General features: G+C 47.8%; 1 protein-coding gene across 6 annotated transcripts in view; it reads left to right on the forward strand.

Moving 5' to 3' along the window:
- The window catches only part of MYO7A (myosin VIIA), a 107,584-nt gene that overhangs the window by 50,950 nt on the left and 38,686 nt on the right, over positions 1-17,948 (forward strand). For 3 of the 6 annotated variants that reach the window (XM_061351375.1, XM_061351378.1, XM_061351376.1), the window contains 11 exons: positions 612-754; positions 1,193-1,306; positions 2,163-2,316; positions 2,955-3,031; positions 4,070-4,189; positions 5,459-5,601; positions 6,566-6,776; positions 7,714-7,849; positions 8,256-8,362; positions 11,076-11,138; positions 16,533-16,670. In XM_061351375.1, coding sequence (XP_061207359.1) covers positions 612-754; positions 1,193-1,306; positions 2,163-2,316; positions 2,955-3,031; positions 4,070-4,189; positions 5,459-5,601; positions 6,566-6,776; positions 7,714-7,849; positions 8,256-8,362; positions 11,076-11,138; positions 16,533-16,670 — 1,406 coding nt within the window. The remainder of the gene's footprint in view (positions 1-611; positions 755-1,192; positions 1,307-2,162; positions 2,317-2,954; positions 3,032-4,069; positions 4,190-5,458; positions 5,602-6,565; positions 6,777-7,713; positions 7,850-8,255; positions 8,363-11,075; positions 11,139-16,532; positions 16,671-17,948) is intronic. The other 3 variants (XM_061351377.1, XM_061351379.1, XM_061351380.1) reach the window with 1 other exon arrangement.

Genomic DNA, 17,948 nt, shown 5'->3' on the forward strand with positions numbered 1-17,948 from the left:
TGGTTTTGAACATGCACTTCATCACTGCAAGGGTTGAGGGGAATGGGAGCCCTGAACTTCAAGTGCATCTCCATCGATCCTGGAGCGTAAATTCCAGGGCACTTAAGGCAGTGGTCCAAACCCACACAGAGGATGGATGTGGGTACCTTTCTCTGCAGAGTCTATTTGCAAGGAGAAGCCTCCTGCTGAAGGCTGGCTTAGGCCTCTGTATTTCCCCAAAGAATAAGCTCTTTCCTTTCCCTCTCCATCACCAAATCACTCACCAGCACCTCTGTCATTTCCCGCTCACTGCAGCATCCTCCACCAGCCTTGCTCAACCCTCTTGTGTTTCATCAGCTGCTGCCAAAATCCTGTTGTCCTAGCCCTTCTTCCTGGATAAGGTCATCCCATTCCTATGCCTCCTCTGTGCTCCTCTCTGTTTCTGAGGACAGTCATCTGAGGTATATCCTGTTTCCCCACACTAAGATGAAACTGAGCGAGCCAAACTTCAGTGAACAGCTTTGGGGCTGATTTTTACCCTCTCAGCCTCGCTCTTTTCTTGCCCATGAGACCAGACCCGTGATCCTCCCCACATCGGGTCCTCTCTAACCCACTGCAGTTCTTCTCTGCAGCTTTTGGGAACGCAAAGACCATTCGGAACGACAACTCCAGCCGGTTCGGGAAGTACATCGACATCCACTTCAACAAAAGGGGAGCCATCGAGGGGGCAAAGATTGAGCAGTACCTGCTGGAGAAGTCCCGGGTCTGCAGGCAGGTGAGGTGATAGACCTGCAAGGTGGCACTTGGTCTATGAACCTTTGTAAGAGTCCTTTAGTACCTAAAGGGGCTGCAGGAAAGCTGGAGAGGGGCTTGGGACAAGGGCCTGTAGGGACAGGCCAAGGGGAATGGCTTGAACCTGCCCGAGGGGAGACTGAGCTGAGCTCTTAGGCAGAAGCTCTTCCCTGTGAGGGTGCTGAGGCGCTGGCACAGGGTGCCCAGAGAAGCTGTGGCTGCCCCATCCCTGGCAGTGTTCAAGGCCAGGTTGGACACAGGGGCTTGGAGCAAGCTGCTCCAGTGGAAGGGGTCCCTGCCTGTGGCACTGGGCTGGAGCTGGAGGAGCTTTAAAGTCCCTCCAACCCAAACCAGTCTGGGATTCTGTGACCTTTGCAGTGCCATTCTCCTCAAAGAGCTGGCTCTTGCTCTCCTACTACAGGCCCAGGACGAGAGGAACTACCACGTGTTTTACTGCATGCTGAGGGGAATGTCGATGGAGCAGAAGAAGAAGCTGGGTCTTGGGAAAGCCACGGATTACAACTACCTTGCAATGGTGAGAGCAGATGTTTGGTGGGGCGATGTAGTGAGACCTTGTTAGCAAGGAGAAAGAGAGAGGTGCTGCTTCCTCCCCAGCCAAGAGCTGCTTTGCTGCTTCCTGAATGATAGCCACAAGATCTGTAGGACTCCTTTGTCCCACCACCACAAGCCTCACAGTCTTCGTGCAAACCCTTAACCCCTTCGGATAGACCAGGTTATTTCCACTCTTCCTGTGGAGTGGGCTTGGATGGTTTTGATGTTTGGTGCCCAGGCCACTTGTTTTAGATATAACCCAGTGCTCTTGCAGCAGTGATGGACAGGGAGGAGCAGTGCATGGCTCATGGTGCATTCTCAGCAGCATAGGATGCTGACCCGTCTCTACTCCACATGTCTGAGTGATCCAGCAATCCCCAGGCCCACTCCCTATACACCAGTATTCCAATCCAGAGGAGCTGGTAGAAGCAGTTGTAATTAAGGCTGGTTCATCAGCACCAAGGCTGGGACCCACCTTTCTAGCTGGATCAGTGAGAGCCTCCAGCACATTTCCTTCTTGCTCTTTATCCCCATCTAAGAGCCTCCAGCACATTTCCTTCTTGCTCTTTATCCCCATCTCAGGATGCTTTTTCTCCTCTGCTGATTGCAGCCAGACACGAGGTAGCTGGGGACAGTGGGGTAAGTGCAGGTCACAAGGCTGAGCGTAGAATCATTGTGTACACCAAAGCAGAGAGCCAGATCCACAGGTTCATCATCATCTTTTGCTTATTCATCCCTTTAACAATATATCTACTGATGCGGGGGGATGGATAGCTTAAGGTTATACCCAGATGCTCTCTGGTTTACCCATGCTCTGTGTCACCTCTCTGCCTACCCAGGGTAACTGCACAACCTGCGATGGCAGAGATGACAGCAAGGAGTACGCCAATATCCGCTCCGCAATGAAGGTCCTTATGTTCACTGACACGGAGAACTGGGAGATCTCCAAGCTGCTGGCTGCCATCCTGCACATGGGCAACCTGCAGTATGAAGGTAACGGGACAAGGGACGTGGTCCAGCACACTGCTACTCTTTATTCTGATGGTGAGAGGGAGCCAAGCTTAGGGATTGAGGGCTGTATCCAGACCACTTGCCACGGTGCCATGCCAGGGAATCAGATGCTTATTGTGGTGTGAAAGGACAAGAAAGGAGGAATAAATCCACTTGCCCACTCTGTAGAGCTGCCAGACTGCAGTGTGCTCAGTGACACCCACCTTTTCTGGATGCAGGGAGGCTGAACATGGCCACAGGCCATTTAGTAGACTCGGGTTTTGCAAGGAGAGATTAATGGAGTGTTTGACAAGTGCCTGTGCGATTCGATATGTCTTTGTGAAGGTACCAAACTGCCCTGCTCTCAGGAGTGACACTGATTTTAAAAGCCTCTTTGGAAGATAGAAGCCTAAAGCACTTACATGCTAGAAACGTCTTTACCTCATCAGTCATTTAGGGTGACTAACACAGCACAGTACACGTCCTTCGCAGCCAGCAGCAGGACTCCATAAGATGCATTATTCTCTTTCTGATGGCCAGATTTTGCCTGCCCGTCACACAGAGGTAGTGAAGAAAGACCCATTCCCTCACCCTATCCAAGTCCCTTGCTGATGGCTTTCCCTCTGCCTTTCTTCCCCCAGCTCGGACCTATGACAACCTGGATGCCTGTGAAGTTGTTCAGTCAGCGTCACTCATCACTGCAGCATCGTTGCTGGAGGTCAGTGGTCCTGCAGTGTTGCTGTCCCCTGTCTGGCTTGTTCTGTATTCCTGGTGTTGTGTCAAAGCTCTCATTGCACCACCAGCATTATGAGGCTGAAGAGGCCTGGGTAAGCCATACTTTGCCATGCACTGATGGAATGAAGGTAGATGTCTCCATCTGAGCTGGGGATCTGAGTTCTCCTTCGTGCCAGTGGAGAGAAACAGTCGCTTTGATGGCACATCATCCTGAAAAGGACATCCAAATAACTCAGTCCCCAAAATACAGTGTGTCCCTCATTGATGGAAAGAGTTCGGTAGCTGCAATGGAGATGTCACACTGTTTGCATGTGAGGTGAGATGACCCTCAGCCAAACCACCCATAGACTGGCTGGAACATTCTTCAGAAGGTAACAGGTTTCCCTCAGGGACACCATCTCAACTCCATAGGCAGTGCTGGTCCCACAGTGTGCTCCATGGCTGTCTGCAAGCTGTTTCCATGTACCTTAGGGAGTGGACATTTCCCGGCTTGATCTTTCAAGTATGAAAAGGAATCAGGGGGATGCAAAGCTACCTTCATGCTGGGAGGACACAGCTTTGCTTTGTCATCTTAGAATCATAGAATCATAGAATGGTTAGGGTTGGAAAGGACCTTAAGATCATCCAGTTCCAACCCCCCCGCCATGGGCAGAGACACCTCACACTAAACCATGGCACCCAAGGTTCTGTCCAACCTGGCCTTGAACACTGCCAGGGATGGAGCATTCACAACCTCCCTGGGCAGCCTATCTCCCCTCCCAACACCTCATGAACATCTCACACCAAGCCACAAGAACACTTTCCATAGTAAAACACTGTATACAAGTGTTAATTACTCCCTGAAAATGCCTTCAGCATCATGTGAGATACTTGCCCTGTACAGCTAAGAAAAGTCACCTCCCGCTATGGGGGGCTGCACTGTTCCTCTCTGGCCATACACATTCAGGCCAGTAGCCCAGACCGTTGTAAGGACACCTTGTGCGATGAAGTCATCAGCTGTGTTCCATGGTGTCCTCACCAGGTTGATCCTCAGGACGTGATGAACTGCCTTACGAGCAGGACCATCATCACCAGGGGTGAGACCGTCTCCACTCCTCTCAGCATGGAACAAGCGCTGGATGTGAGGGATGCTTTTGTAAAGGTAAGTCTTAGGGAATTCCCTTCTAATTCTGCTGATAAGCTGAAGGAATCTGCCACTTTGGAGACCGGAGCATCCCCTGCACAGAAAAGGTGCCTTGCTTGGTTCCTGTGTGAGCTCAGATCAGTAGATGACCTTGAAACTGTTTTCTCATTGGGATGCACAAAGAGTTGTGATGAAGGCAGTCTAGATAGCATGGTCTTCAGGGGATTTGTAATCTGGACTTGAGGCCGTCTGTTCTCAAAAGTGACCTATGGAAGGAGCCAGAATTCTGGAATCACCTCACCCGAACTTCGGGAAAACATCCCAGCTTGAGCCCCAGGGTTAGATCCTCAGCTGCTATAAATCAGAGCAGCTCTATCAGCACCTAGAATACCCACACCTGGATTTGGGGATCTGGGCACGTCTGCAGCAGTGAATAAAGCTGAACATCAAAGGAATGTGAATAGGGATAGAGCAGTTCAGCAGCTATCAGGGCACCTACAGAGAGCATCACCTGAGGCTTTGGGGTGAGGAAGGTGGATGGGGTGTGTCTGCATCACTGCTGTGCTGTCGGTTGCTCTGTGTAAGGTTGCAGAAGGTATTCTAGCCCTATGTAAGGTTGCTATCTCAGTAGCATCCTTTGGCCATCTTGGGCCACACAGCCTATTTGTGGGGAGCTGGTAGATGAAGCTAGCTGGTGCGATACCTAACTAGTCTGAAATCCAGACAGTGACTTTTCTAGTGGTGATGGGCCCTTGAATCAGATTTCCCTCATTTTAGCACTGCTGTAGCTTATCTATAAGAGATTAATAGCACTGTAAAACATGGAGTTCTGGAATTCCTGAAGCAGCAAGAGCTGCTTCATTCAGTCAGCAGGCTGTTTAGCCATGTAAGTCAGCAGCTTGCAAGGTGCTTGCAAGGACATCCAGGCAAGATGGCCTTGGCTGTTCTAGGAGTGTAGCATAGATCTGCTCATCTATAGAAAGGGATGCTTAGAAAGCAAGGGAAGGACTGTCTGGCTTTGCAGTGAACCCATAAATCCAAAACATAGGACTATCCAAATCTGGGGATTTGTTTTCAACTATTTTTAAGCTCTCAGGTCCATTTTCCTTGATCTACATAACAGCTCTTGAAGCATTAAACTATGCCAAGAGTGTGGCATAAATGATGAGCATGTCCTCAGTTGCTGGCCATGCTTTAGGGGAGCCTATGCCACAGTGAGTGAGCTGGTGCTGCAGATGAGCAGGGGAACTGCTAACCTGAGTGATCCCCATCTTTGGGATGTTGCAGGGAATTTATGGGCGCCTTTTCGTGTGGATCGTGGAGAAGATCAATGCTGCCATTTACAGACCTCCTTCCCAGGAGCTCAAGAGTGTCAGGAGATCCATCGGCCTCCTTGACATCTTCGGCTTTGAAAACTTCACTGTGAACAGGTATGGAGCCTGCAAAAGGAGAACCAGGTCGTAACCCTCCTTCACCACCCCAATGTCTTGCAGTCCTTTCACCTCACCTCCTGGGCCAAGCCTTTTCCTACAGGAGAGATTATCAGAGCTAATGGGGCTTGGAGCAACCTGCTCCAGTGGAAAGGGTCCCTACCCATGGCAGGGGGTTGGAACTGGATGAGCTTTATGGTCCCTTCCAACCCAAACCATTCTATGATTCTATGATAATCACTTTTATGTTCCAGCAGACAACATGTTTCATAAACTCGTTGGCTTAGACCACACATATAATGGCTATAGCCATATATATTATTATTATAATAATTATATATATATTTGTATTATTATAATTTATATATATATGTATTGTCTGTTGGGAGAAGAAAATGATTATTTAAACCAAATTCTCACCCAACAGCAATTTGACTGAGTGGTTGGTGTGATCTAAGAGTATTGCTTCAAGCATGGCGAGAGATGGAGAAAGATAGAATCATAAAATAGGTAGGGTTGGAAAGGACCTTAAGATCATCCAGTTCCAACCCCCTGCCATGGGCAGGGACACCTCACACTAAACCATGGCACCCAAGGCTCTGTCCAACCTGGCCTTGAACACTGCCAGGGATGGAGCATTCACAACCTCCCCTGGGCAACCCATTCCAGTGCCTCAGCACCCTTACAGTAAAGAATTTCCTCCTTATATCCAATCTAAACTACCCCTGTTTCAGTTTTAACCCCTTACCCCTTGTCCTATCACTGCAGTCCCTAATGAAGAGTCCCTCCCCAGCATCCTTCTATAGGCCCCCTTCAGACACTGGAAGCTTCTCTGAGGTCTTCACACAGCTTCACTTCTCCAGGCTGAACAGCCCCAACTTTCTCATCCTCTCTTCATACTGGAGGTGCTCCTGATAGACCACAATGGATCTGATGTGGCTTTTCCTTTATCTTCTCTCCACAGTTTCGAGCAGCTTTGCATTAACTTTGCAAACGAAAACCTGCAGCAGTTCTTCGTGCGCCACGTCTTCAAACTCGAGCAGGAGGAGTACAACCTGGAGAACATCAACTGGCAGCACATCGAGTTCACTGATAACCAGGATGCCTTGGACATGATCGCCATCAAGCCCATGAACATCATCTCCCTCATTGACGAGGAGAGCAAGTTCCCCAAGGTGTGTTTTGGGCTCAGCCCTGCTGCCAGTGACCATCCTCTTTGCACTTGCACACTGGTACCCTATGAGAGGTCTGATCACCCCAAGCACACATTCACCTTTCATTGGTTTTATTGTTCTGTCAGATTGTCTTCCATGAATATCACAACTGTGTTTGAAAACAGTTAGCGTTTCTGATGGAAGAATATAACTGCAAGAGGGTCCAGAATAACTCTTGGCAATGTTTAAGTGAAAATAACGTTAAATATACTCCCTGAGCACTATCTTGAACGTAGCATGACATATCAGTGATATTTAATCCACTTCCTTAATTTGTGCATTTGAGGTCTCCCCTCCAACACATCTCTTCTCAAAATAAATACAAAACAAGGATAAACAAGAGAGGCACTATTGACTGGAAAATAATTGTCATGGGACAAACCCTGGTTAAATGTCAGATCTCTCACTACAAGAGAGACATTGAGGTGTGAAGTGGGGCCAGAGAAGGGCAGCAGAGCTGGTGCAGGGCCTGGAGCCCAAGTGTGATGGGGAAGGGCTGAGGGACCTGGGGGGGTCAGTCTGGAGAAGGCTCAGGGGGGACCTGATGGCTCCCTACAAGTGCCTGACAGGAGGATGGAGCCAGGAGGGACTGGGCTCTGCTCCCAAGGAACAAGGGATGGGACAAGAGGAACCGGCCTCAAGCTGCACCAGGGCAGGTTTAGATGGAGCTGAGGACCAATTCCTGCCCCAGAGGGTGCTCAGGCATTGGAACAGGCTGCCCAGGGCAGGGCTGCAGGCACCATCCCTGCAAGGGTTCACACCCCGTGGAGACGAGGCCTCAGTGCCATGGGGCAGTGGTGGCCTTGGCAGTGCTGGGCGATGGTTGGACTGGATGAGCTTAAAGGGCTTTTCCAACCTGGTTGGTTCTATATTCTATGATCTTTTCCTGCACGCACAGGGTACAGATGCCACCATGTTACACAAGCTGAACTCCCAACACAAGCTGAACACCAACTATATTCCTCCGAAGAATAACTATGAAACCCAGTTTGGCATTAACCACTTTGCTGGAATCGTTTACTATGAAACAAAAGGTATGGGGCAGCTCATGGGGCACTGCAGGTGTGCAGGGATGTTTGGAGCAAGGTGAGATGCTGCTGCGTTGGAGCACAGCAGGATGGTAGCACATAGTAGTGTCTCTGTACTCCTTTTCTGGCTGCAGTGGCTTGCCCCTTCAGTGATGCCCATGAGCTGTGTTTGGTGCTGTTTTGTTCGTGCATGTCCATGACAGAATTGCAGTGCTTTGCACCACTTGCATCTCTGTTCTTACCTCAAGATGTGCCTGTCTTCCTTCTCTTGGTTCCCCTTTCTCTGCCCATTCATTCCTCCTATTACATCCCAAAGAACAGCCAGTAGCTCATCAATCCAGAAGCTGCTTGCAGGGCACGTCCTGCCCACGTTGCAATGTGTCATCTGTGTGTTGTCCCATTATTTCTCTAGGTTTCTTGGAGAAAAACAGGGACACGCTGCATGGAGACATCATCCAGCTGGTGCATTCCTCCAAAAACAAATTCATCAAGCAGATCTTCCAAGCAGATGTGGCAATGGTTGGTAATGGAGGCTGGAGAAAGCCTTTACTCACAAGGAGGGGTGTTTCTGGAAGGGGTGGAAGGTTTGCCAAGAGTTTCATTGCTCTGATGCTCCTTGGGGCGTTTCAAACTGGAAAGTGTTGGTGCAGTGTGATGGGTACATTCACACTCATGCTCCCAGTTCACTGCATTTGGTTCACCAGGTATTATTTTGTGCTGTGATTGCTTCTCTCCTAATTGTGTAGGGATGGGGAAAATAAGTTAGATTATAAGGGACAATAAAGTGATTGTAGAGAGATCTGAGAGAGGAGGAGCTAGACCCTCCTGCTGAGTAGTTGAAGTCTGTGCATAATGGAGTGAGAAGTGAAAACCAAACACTTGTAGACCACAGCGGAACAAAGGGACAATCTCTCTGGCCCTTAAGCACCACAGCAGGACTGGGATGGACCAGCCAACAGTCATCTTTTACCATTATGACAGCAGAGAAAGGGGACGTCAGTTATGAAAACTGAACTTTAAAGCTCCCCTTTCCACATCCCAGGCCTCCAGGCAGATATGTGCTTACTCCGTGCTCAGTGCAGAAGACTCTGTGTGCTCGAGCTTTAGAGAAATGCAGTTATTGCTTCAACTCTTCCCACTTTGTTACTGGGATACCAGCTTGAATGCTGGGATTAGTGACTATTTCAACATTAATAACACAAATATATGATGGTTTCTTAAGCTGAACACTTGCATCTCCCCACTAAGACATCATAAACCCTGCTCCCAAAATCAAAGTAGAAACTGGTTTAGGATATCAGCCTAGCAGAACCTGGAAGTCTACCCAGATGGGTCTATGCCAAAGACTTCCTCTAGGCTAAGCCATAGGGACTGCAGTGGATGTAGGGATAACCTTTTCCAAAGCAACCAAGTGTTTCAGAAGAGCCCTGTTTCCAAATGCCAGCCAATGCCACTGATGGTCCAAGGGACTTAGGGACTTTCAGAAGTGCCAAACAGATTTGATGATGAATTCCTTTGCTTGAAATGCTTAAATTCCCAATAAATTACTTTAAATAGGCTGCAGACACGCAAGCCTTTACACTTTAGGCACTCAGTTTTGCTCCTGCTGAAACGAATGATCAATCCTTTTGACTTCATTAGGAACAAGATAACCTTGATCAGCCCTAATTAACTTCCAATTGACATGATGCTGCCAGTGAGTTCAGAGCTATCCCCAGATGTGGATACTTCTGCTGAACTAGACGCTAACTCCCTTAGCATTGGTGCTGCCATTTACCTTGCTTTTTATTGCTTACCCCTCACTGCTTTTTGGTTTTGGTGCAAGCTTTGCCGTTCTGAGAGCAAAAACTGTGTCCCTGCTCCCCTAATCATGCACAATGTAAGTGTGAACTGGGACAACACAAATCCCCTAAACCCCAGGCAAACGAAACTGCTCGGGGAAGCAGGATCTAACATCATGAGATGATTTTGCCATTGCTTTCCACCAAAATCCCATATCTTGCAGTTCCTTTATTAAAACACATTTCCCAAAAGAAGGAGCAAATGAGCCTAGGTTATGGGAATTGAATGCAAGTAGCAAAGAGCTGGGCCAAAGGCTCTTCTTGGAAGTGTGCATATCTTCCCTGAACATCATTCATGGATTGTCTATGGAGAAACCTTCCAGAGACACTCAAGCCAGGTCAACCAAATCGAGCATCTTCCCTTAAAAAGAGATGAATGGCTGCTTTGCTAAGGGCTACATCAAATAATGAGGCATTTTGCTCAATAGTATCCAGTCTTTGGCCCTCAAGAGCTTATTGATGAGTTTGTAGGAGTCAGTGAAAAGCAAGTCCGTAACTGCTGTACATTCAGTCTTTCAAATGGGACCCTTATAATCCAGAAACTTGAGAAAGCCACAGATCAGAGAAGTCTGAAAACCAGTTGAGTGCATATTAGAATAGTGTAGTAACTGTCTGAGAGACCCAACATCTGTGTGCAACGGAACCCGTGTGGTGAACTGGGTATTGCTGGAGCACACAGGGCTGTGAAGCCTGATCAATGCATGTCCATCACGGAGGTCTATCTGCATGTATCTGCTGAATCAGAGCATTGCTTTGAGTGGTGCCAGATGGAATGATGGGTTCAGTGGGAATTGTCCACTGATCCTCTGAGGTATCAGCTGGTGTGGTCTGACAGTGCTGCATGCTCAAGGAACAGGTAGAAGGAGCGGTAGAGGATGGGAAGTGGTGAAGGGAAAAACAAATAGGAAATCTGGGGGCTTTCCCTTTGGCAAAAAATCCAATTGTGTAGAAAATATCTGATTTTGATTTAAATTGGAGAGGAAAGGAAGGGTTTCCTTGGAATATTTGTGGAATTTGTTTGTTGGGGTTTCTTCCCTGGCATCTTCCCAATTGCTGTGTATTGAGAACAGCGGTCACAGGAGAGCAGGGATGTGTGAGGGAGGAGCAAGGATAGCTAAAATCGTATGGATAAATGAGTGAGGTTAAGAGATGTAGAAGGCTTGTTTCCAAGAGGCAAGATCTTCAGGAATGTGAACTTGGAGAAGAATGGGAAAAGCCAGGAGGGGGATAGACAGAAATCTAAGCATTATTGCCTTTTATTTGGGAGCTACTTTAGCACCAGGACCTCCAACACTAAACAACATCAGGTGCCCATTGCAGTTATTCCTTCTTTTCACTGTTTGCTCTTCTCTGTCTCTGTTTTGTTTTGTTTTCACCTGTGCTTCATGTAGTTTCTCTGTGGCTATGCATCCAGCACATTTGGCCAGTCGCCCTCGCCCACACCCACACCAAAGGTAAACTGAATCCATGAGCTTCCTCTGTTGTGTATTCACCTCTCCTTGGCAAGGATTGTGCTTTGCTCTTGTCAGCTTATTCCTCTTCCTGTGCTATCTACAGAGGGTCCGTTTCAAGTGACTGATGTGATAGAGAGCATCCTTATGGCTTGTTGAATACATACAGGTGTATGACTGTGTCAGTTATATCTAGAATTCAACTCAGAAGAGCTTTGTAATGATGGGAATTTGGTTTGGATAAATCAGAACCAGCCCAAGGCTAAGTTTTGAGGACTCATTTCAATTAATTCTCGATGGATCATGTGTGGGGTTTGGCTGTTCTTTATCATGGTGCCACCATTGGCTTCAGTGGGACATTATTCCTCCAGGCAACAGCAAATCTGGCCCTATTCTGCTCCTTTTGGGGCAGGAAGCTGACAGTTCATGTGCTAAGAGGGACTCCTGGATTGCATTTCTGGGTTGCTTCGAAATGCCATCATTCTCATGGGGGGTTAGCTCTTGTTCAGAGGCGAGCTCAAATCTGAACCTTCAAAGACATAGTTGATATTGAACTTTGCCATGATCATCGAAACAGACACTTGGCACCATTTTTAAGGTCTTTTCTGTTGCATCTCATATCCAGACTGGTTCTGATAGCTTCCCAAACCTTTGTTACGAGATATTTGGCCATAGGGTAGCATACCGTGTGGTAAAGGTTTGTGATGTTAACTATGCAACTGCTCACATTTCCACAACAGTCTTTCAATAGCCAACGGGTTATGTTGCAGATAGACCTGACTTTCAAAATCCAGATCCTTGCATGGGGCTGAATTTCAACCCTTCTTACCTCTGCAATGTCTCAGATGTTTGGACTTGGAATTCCAATGAGGGGGATCTGACCCAAAATGATCCATTCATTCCAGAGCTGAACTCCTTCCCCTCCGAATCATGATTGCAAATGGTTTGGATTGCGACATCTCTACAGTTCTAGAGCTGTAGCAATGCCACACACACATGGAAATAATCCTTCCTTGAGTTAGGGTATGGTGGGATTAAATCCAGGAGAGAATCATTGTGCAAAAGCTGTCAGAGGTGCCCAGGATGGTCTTTTTGTTTGAAGGCAACAACAGGAGATACAGGGAAATGGAGACATAATACTGATGGTTTCTAGTTTTGTTTGTTGTCATACTTGTTCTCACATGTTTTATAGGTTTTCTAATGAGTATTATTAGTAATAACTGATCAGTAATAACTTAATCAGTAATAACTGATGCATTTGTTAGGAACTGAGGCAAGAATGGAACAGCCAAGCCAAAAAAGGTGTTCCAACTATATCAACATCAGCAAACTTTATAAAGTGAGGCTGTAGCTCAAACCAGTGATACTTGGCACCACTATGTAGCCCATGTCAACTTTGCATCAGAGGATACCTTCTAGGATGCACAGCCTTTAGGATGGAGACTGTCTCTTCACTATATGTCACTGCAGATCCTGCTGTGAGAGGGGCTTCATGTTCAGTGGAGGCCACCCCAGTGACATTTCACATAATAAAATAGCAAACAAAAAGCATTTTTTTTCTCAGAATTGATAGAAAAGGCTGAGAAACAACATCTATGACTCTGTGTCATGTTGCCAGGGCCCATCTGAATGACCTTACAATCCTAAAGGGATGGGAGGATGGTCCTTTGTCCAGAACCTTTCCCCAGAGTACTGCTGGCGGTACATGCTTCTCTCTCCTTCCTTACATCACCTTAAGTAACCCATCTTTCTGCATTTCCACTGAAGCAGGTTGCCATCTCCCCAGCAGACCTAATGCTGATCATAGTGTTCCTGGTGCTCCATGCAACCTTTGCCTTAACGGAGAAGAATACAGCAGGAATAATTCCTAGCATTTCTGGCTCAATGACATTTCCCCTTATACTTGCCTTTCTCCTTGCTTCTTCTTACTTGGCTTGAATGTCACTAAGAAAATAACCTGTTGAATGTCCTATCTGGAACTCCAGGTCTGTATTAACACCGTCCTACCTAACTTAAATCTATGTCCACCTAAATCCACTGAATGAAGAGGGTGCAGATAGGCTTAACTGGTATTTGCTTTCTCATCCCTGGATACATAAGTACCTAAACATGTTCAGGACACCAAAAGAAAGAGTCTGAATAGGTCCCTAGGGAGTTGCAGCTTCACAGAGATACTGGGAAATGTCCCGATGCTCCAGCTATGCTGGTGGGGATCTCAAATACCCCATGCTGGGTGAACATCCCCTTGTGTTCTGCCTTGACTTCTGTCTTTATGTTACTGCAAACAGCCACACGTGTGTCTGTGCCTGTAAAGCTCAGGCTTTGAGATGGCAGCAAGAAATGTCACTGAAGCATATTTGAATGTCTTGCTGGTCTGCGCATCTTTATGACCTCTGTTCTGAGATGGTGCTTCTCTGTAAATCATGTATTATCTTCTCTTTCTTGGTTTTCTCCTCTCCTTTTTCTCCTTTGATGCTGAGCACAGGCTGAGTGATTACTCAGTGCCCCAATCTGGGCTACACCACCAGGGGGTTGGAACTGGATGATCATCAGGTCCTTTCCAGCCCAAACCATTCTATGGTCCTATGAATCCTGCTTGTCCTTCCCCATCACACAGAGGTCCCATCCTCCCTTGTGCTAGGCTCTGTATGGACACCTGTGAAGAGATAGTCACAAAAGATGGGACCTTAGGAGTCCCAAAGATGTTTCAGTCGCAGAGTTTGAAGGCTGTGTCTGGCCAGAAAGAAAGCAGATTGCATTCAGCCCTTTCTCCCTCACGCTACAGAGACTGATCGGGGTTTAGATGAAAATGCTCCCCCTTCACTGTGTTCCTTCCCTGTGAGGGTGCTGAGGCCCTGGCACAGGATGCCCAGAGAAGCTGGGGCTGCCCCATCCCTGGCAGTGCTCAAGGCCAGGTTGGACACAGGGGCTTGGAGCAAGCTGCTCCAGTGGAAGGGGTCCCTGCCCGTGGCAGGGGTTGGAGCTGGAGGAGCTTTAAGGTCCCTTCCAACCTAAACCATTCCATGGTTCTATGGTCCTCCTCTGCAACAAACCCTATATTTTCATTGCCTCACTATGCTGTATTGTCAGGCTGCTCCACAACATTTTGGGGCTATTATGCTGGAATAAGGGAAGAGGTGTGATTGTCCCCACGCTGGTGTTGAGGTGAGGCAGGAGAACACATGATGACTTCAGTGGTGTCACCCTGTCCCTGCAAGAGAAAGATGATGCAAAATACTTATTTGAGTGTTCATCGTGTATCTGAGAGCCCAGTTAGTGCTCATAGATGCGGTGTCCATCATCAAGAGGGCTCTGTGCACAGATATCAGGACCAGGAAGCACATGAATGGATAGGATGGTGCAGTCTTGACAGCAGGAACCCAGAGAATTTCGATAGGAAGACAAGCTGCTTTCTGGCACCATCCCTCCCTTCAGGTCTCAGGTGTAAGGATGGAAACAGCACCAGTGCTTTTCACCAGAGCTGGATGCTTACAAGGCATCAGCAGCCTAGAGAGGCAGGCCTTGATGTATAAGGCCAAACCACTCATGCATTCCCTTGTAGACCCTTGTACAAAGCCTTGCACCCTTCCTACCACCATGGCTGAGAAGTGACCTCTCCCAGCCAATCCCAGTTTGATAAACCTGGCTAAGCATGCAGTTGATTCCAACTTCCAGCCCTGCTCCTACATCTGTGCTGCTTCTAACCCTTGTGGCTATCCTTCCACTTCCCAGAGGTGACCCTTTGCACGTGATTAGCAAAGTAATGGAAAATATCAATCAAAGCTATCCAAACCAGGATCCTTGGTGAAAGAGCCTATTCCTCATTGAGTCTTTGACAGGATGTGAGTGCCAGACTCTACATCCATTAATTACTCTGGTTTTGTTAACAGTTTGTCCTTAAGGATGTATGTTTTCTGGGAGAGATCCCCAATAGCCCCCATGCTCTTCTCGACAAGTAGGCCAGGTTTCCCTGGCGTGTGGATGAGCTGGGTTTTCTCTTGTTGGAATTCCATGATGACTTTGTGTTTGTGCTGACTGAGTTTCTCTCAATGTCGTATCCAACCTGAGCAGTGCAAATGTCTGCCCATGGCAAGGGGGTTGGACTAGGTGATATTGCTAGTCCCTTCTAACCCAAATTATTGGGTGATTCTATGAAATTCCTCAGGTTTGGGGGGTGGGAATGTTATCTGACAGGTTCTTCATGCTATACAATGAAGTGCACATAAAGATTGCGACAAAAGTAAATCTCACCACCTTGCAAAACACAGCAGCAAAGCCAATGCAAATGGGGACTTTGTGACTCCATAGGTGGCTTCACCATCTGCAAAAAAAGAGGATGTTTGGAGGAAAAATGCATTAAAATCCTGCTGGAATCATCCCTTTGGGAAATCCCTGGCCGTTGGGTCATGGCACAGGTCATGGCACAGTTTGCCCTGATGCTGATCCAGAGGGAGTTGCATCCCGGTGCCCAACTCTTCCTCCACCCCACCATCAGTACTTGCTGCCCCACAAAGGCTCCCCGAAGACCAGATCCAGTGAGACACACACAGCAGTACTGTGACCAATGTGTAATGAGCTCAGGTAATAGTGGCTGTCACTTAAAATGAGCTAGGGGCTTCGCTTAGGTTGGAGGTGGTTTACTCAGGTCCTTCCAGGGCAGGGAGAAGACATCTCCATTCTGCTTTAGAAACTCTTGTCCCCAAATGGAGCTTGGTTTATTAATGTAACCAAGGGACCTAAACCAAGCAAAAACACTCAAAATCATCCTGATTCACCCTAAACACCCACCTTTATTTGCTATTCTTTTCCAAACATAACTTGAATCATGCCTGTACTACAGGCTGAGGAATATAGACCTTACCAGAAGATTCTAGAGCTGTTACAGTCACCCTACAGCAGAAGGGCCCCTGGCTTGTTTTTTACTCTACATGGGTCATTGGTCCTAGACTCCATGGAGCAGGGGGTGCTCAGCCTGACATGAGGAACTAGGACAAAGGCAATGCATAGGGAGAGGGAAGGCTAATCCATCCTCAAGGAGCATCCCTTGGCAGATGCATTGCCCCATGCTACAATATGGAGATTTTGGTGACCCAGAAGGGGCTGTTTGCTTTCATGGGCAGATCTCCTTCATGGCTCTCTATACTGCAGATGGGACCTTGAGTCACACAGGGAGGTGTGAGCAGGAGAAATCAAGTTATGGCACTTTTCCTCCTTGGGTAGAGGCGTATGGAGCAGGTTGCTGCAGTCTGGCTATTGCAAGCTCGCCACCTCTGCCCCATTCCTGCCCTGCTCCCTCCTCCAGCCCTGGCTGCCACAGGAGGTTCCAGGGCCGTGGCCGGAGGGGAAAGGCACTGTTATCCTTTCATTTCCTGAGCCTGCTCCGCTGTGGTTTTGCAGGGAGCAGAGACGAGGAAGCGCTCACCAACACTCAGCAGCCAGTTCAAGAGGTCCCTGGAGCTGTTGATGAGGACTCTCAGTGTGTGCCAGCCCTTCTTTGTCCGCTGCATCAAGCCCAATGAGTACAAGAAGCCCATGGTAAGTCCTGCTTTACTCTTCTGGTTGCTTTTCACATAGGACTGCCCGCAGGACCACTCAGCCCTGGGGTTAACAACAGAACTCCTTCAAGCATCAGTGGAGGCAGGATTGATCCTGGGTGCTTAGAAAACCATCCCGAAGGGATGCCAAAGGCTTGGCAAAATCAGGCACTTGCTTTGTGATCCAACAGCACCCCAAAACCTTTTGCAAAGGGAATCTCCTCCCCCCTTTTTCCCAAGGATGACCTCGAGGAATTCACCCTGCAGCCCTTTCTCCTATAGGAAACAGCTCGGAATTTCCTGCATCCCTACCAGAGACTTAGGCTGGGACGCAGGGCATTGGGTTTAGTCCTATGGCAGGGTTCAGTGCTTCCTAAAAGTGATTCTTCTTTCCCTGGGTGTTGTCTACAAAATCTTTGCTCCCAAGGGATCTCACACTGCTTCATCCCTGTTTGATTCTTTCAACCTCTTTTCCTTTGCACCAATTGCAAGACCACAGTTATAAAAACAGGAAAAAGAGGCAAAACAGCGCAAGGGAAAGGTGACAGGAATTATTTTGCTCCGATTCCCAGGGATTTGCCTCAAAAGCAATGAATATTCTGGGGACAAACTTTAAGGAGCGAATGAGAGGGAAGGAGGTGGCTGTAAATCTCCCCACCACAAACTGCTCATGGAGGGGACTCCAAGTTTAGCAGCAAAAGGTAGAGGATGAGGTGGGCACTGAATCCGACTGTCAGCACCTTGCAGGATTGGACTCTGGTGCTGTAAGCCCTCACTGTTAGCTGTTCACCACTCTACAGTGATACTGCTTGGGGAGAAAGAGCTTTATTTAATCCTGATTTCAGCTGCTTGTTTCTGTGAATTGGTTTGCCCCTGCCTTTGCCCTTCAGTAGCAGTGAATCTCACCAAAGCTGCAGCTTTATGTCAATGCCTGTTAGCAAAGCTCACCTGAGTGCAAAAAGCATGAAATACTGCATTTCAGAGCTGTTACATACAAGGAGTGTTTGCTTAAAACTTGGTTTTGCTGTTCAGGGAACATAATGATGCCGGGTGAAAGCGTTGGTGGCTCTCAAAGCAGCTTGCTGTGCCCTTCTGGTTTTGGTGAGCATAAAAAGGCACCTAAGAGCATCCCAATGGAATACTTTGGTTTAATATTTAGCACTATGACTGATCTTAGACTATAATCTGAGCTGAAATCAAAACAAGACGTTCTTTAAGAACTGATGCTGAGAAATAGATGGACATCCTGAACTGATGTTAACAAATTATTCCCAATGCC

This window comes from Neopsephotus bourkii, unplaced genomic scaffold (genome assembly GCF_033783945.1).
Source record: "Neopsephotus bourkii isolate Nb327-2 ecotype Australia unplaced genomic scaffold, CSIRO-AGI_Nbou_v1 NB_580, whole genome shotgun sequence".
NCBI classification, from domain to species: Eukaryota; Metazoa; Chordata; class Aves; order Psittaciformes; family Psittacidae; genus Neopsephotus; species Neopsephotus bourkii.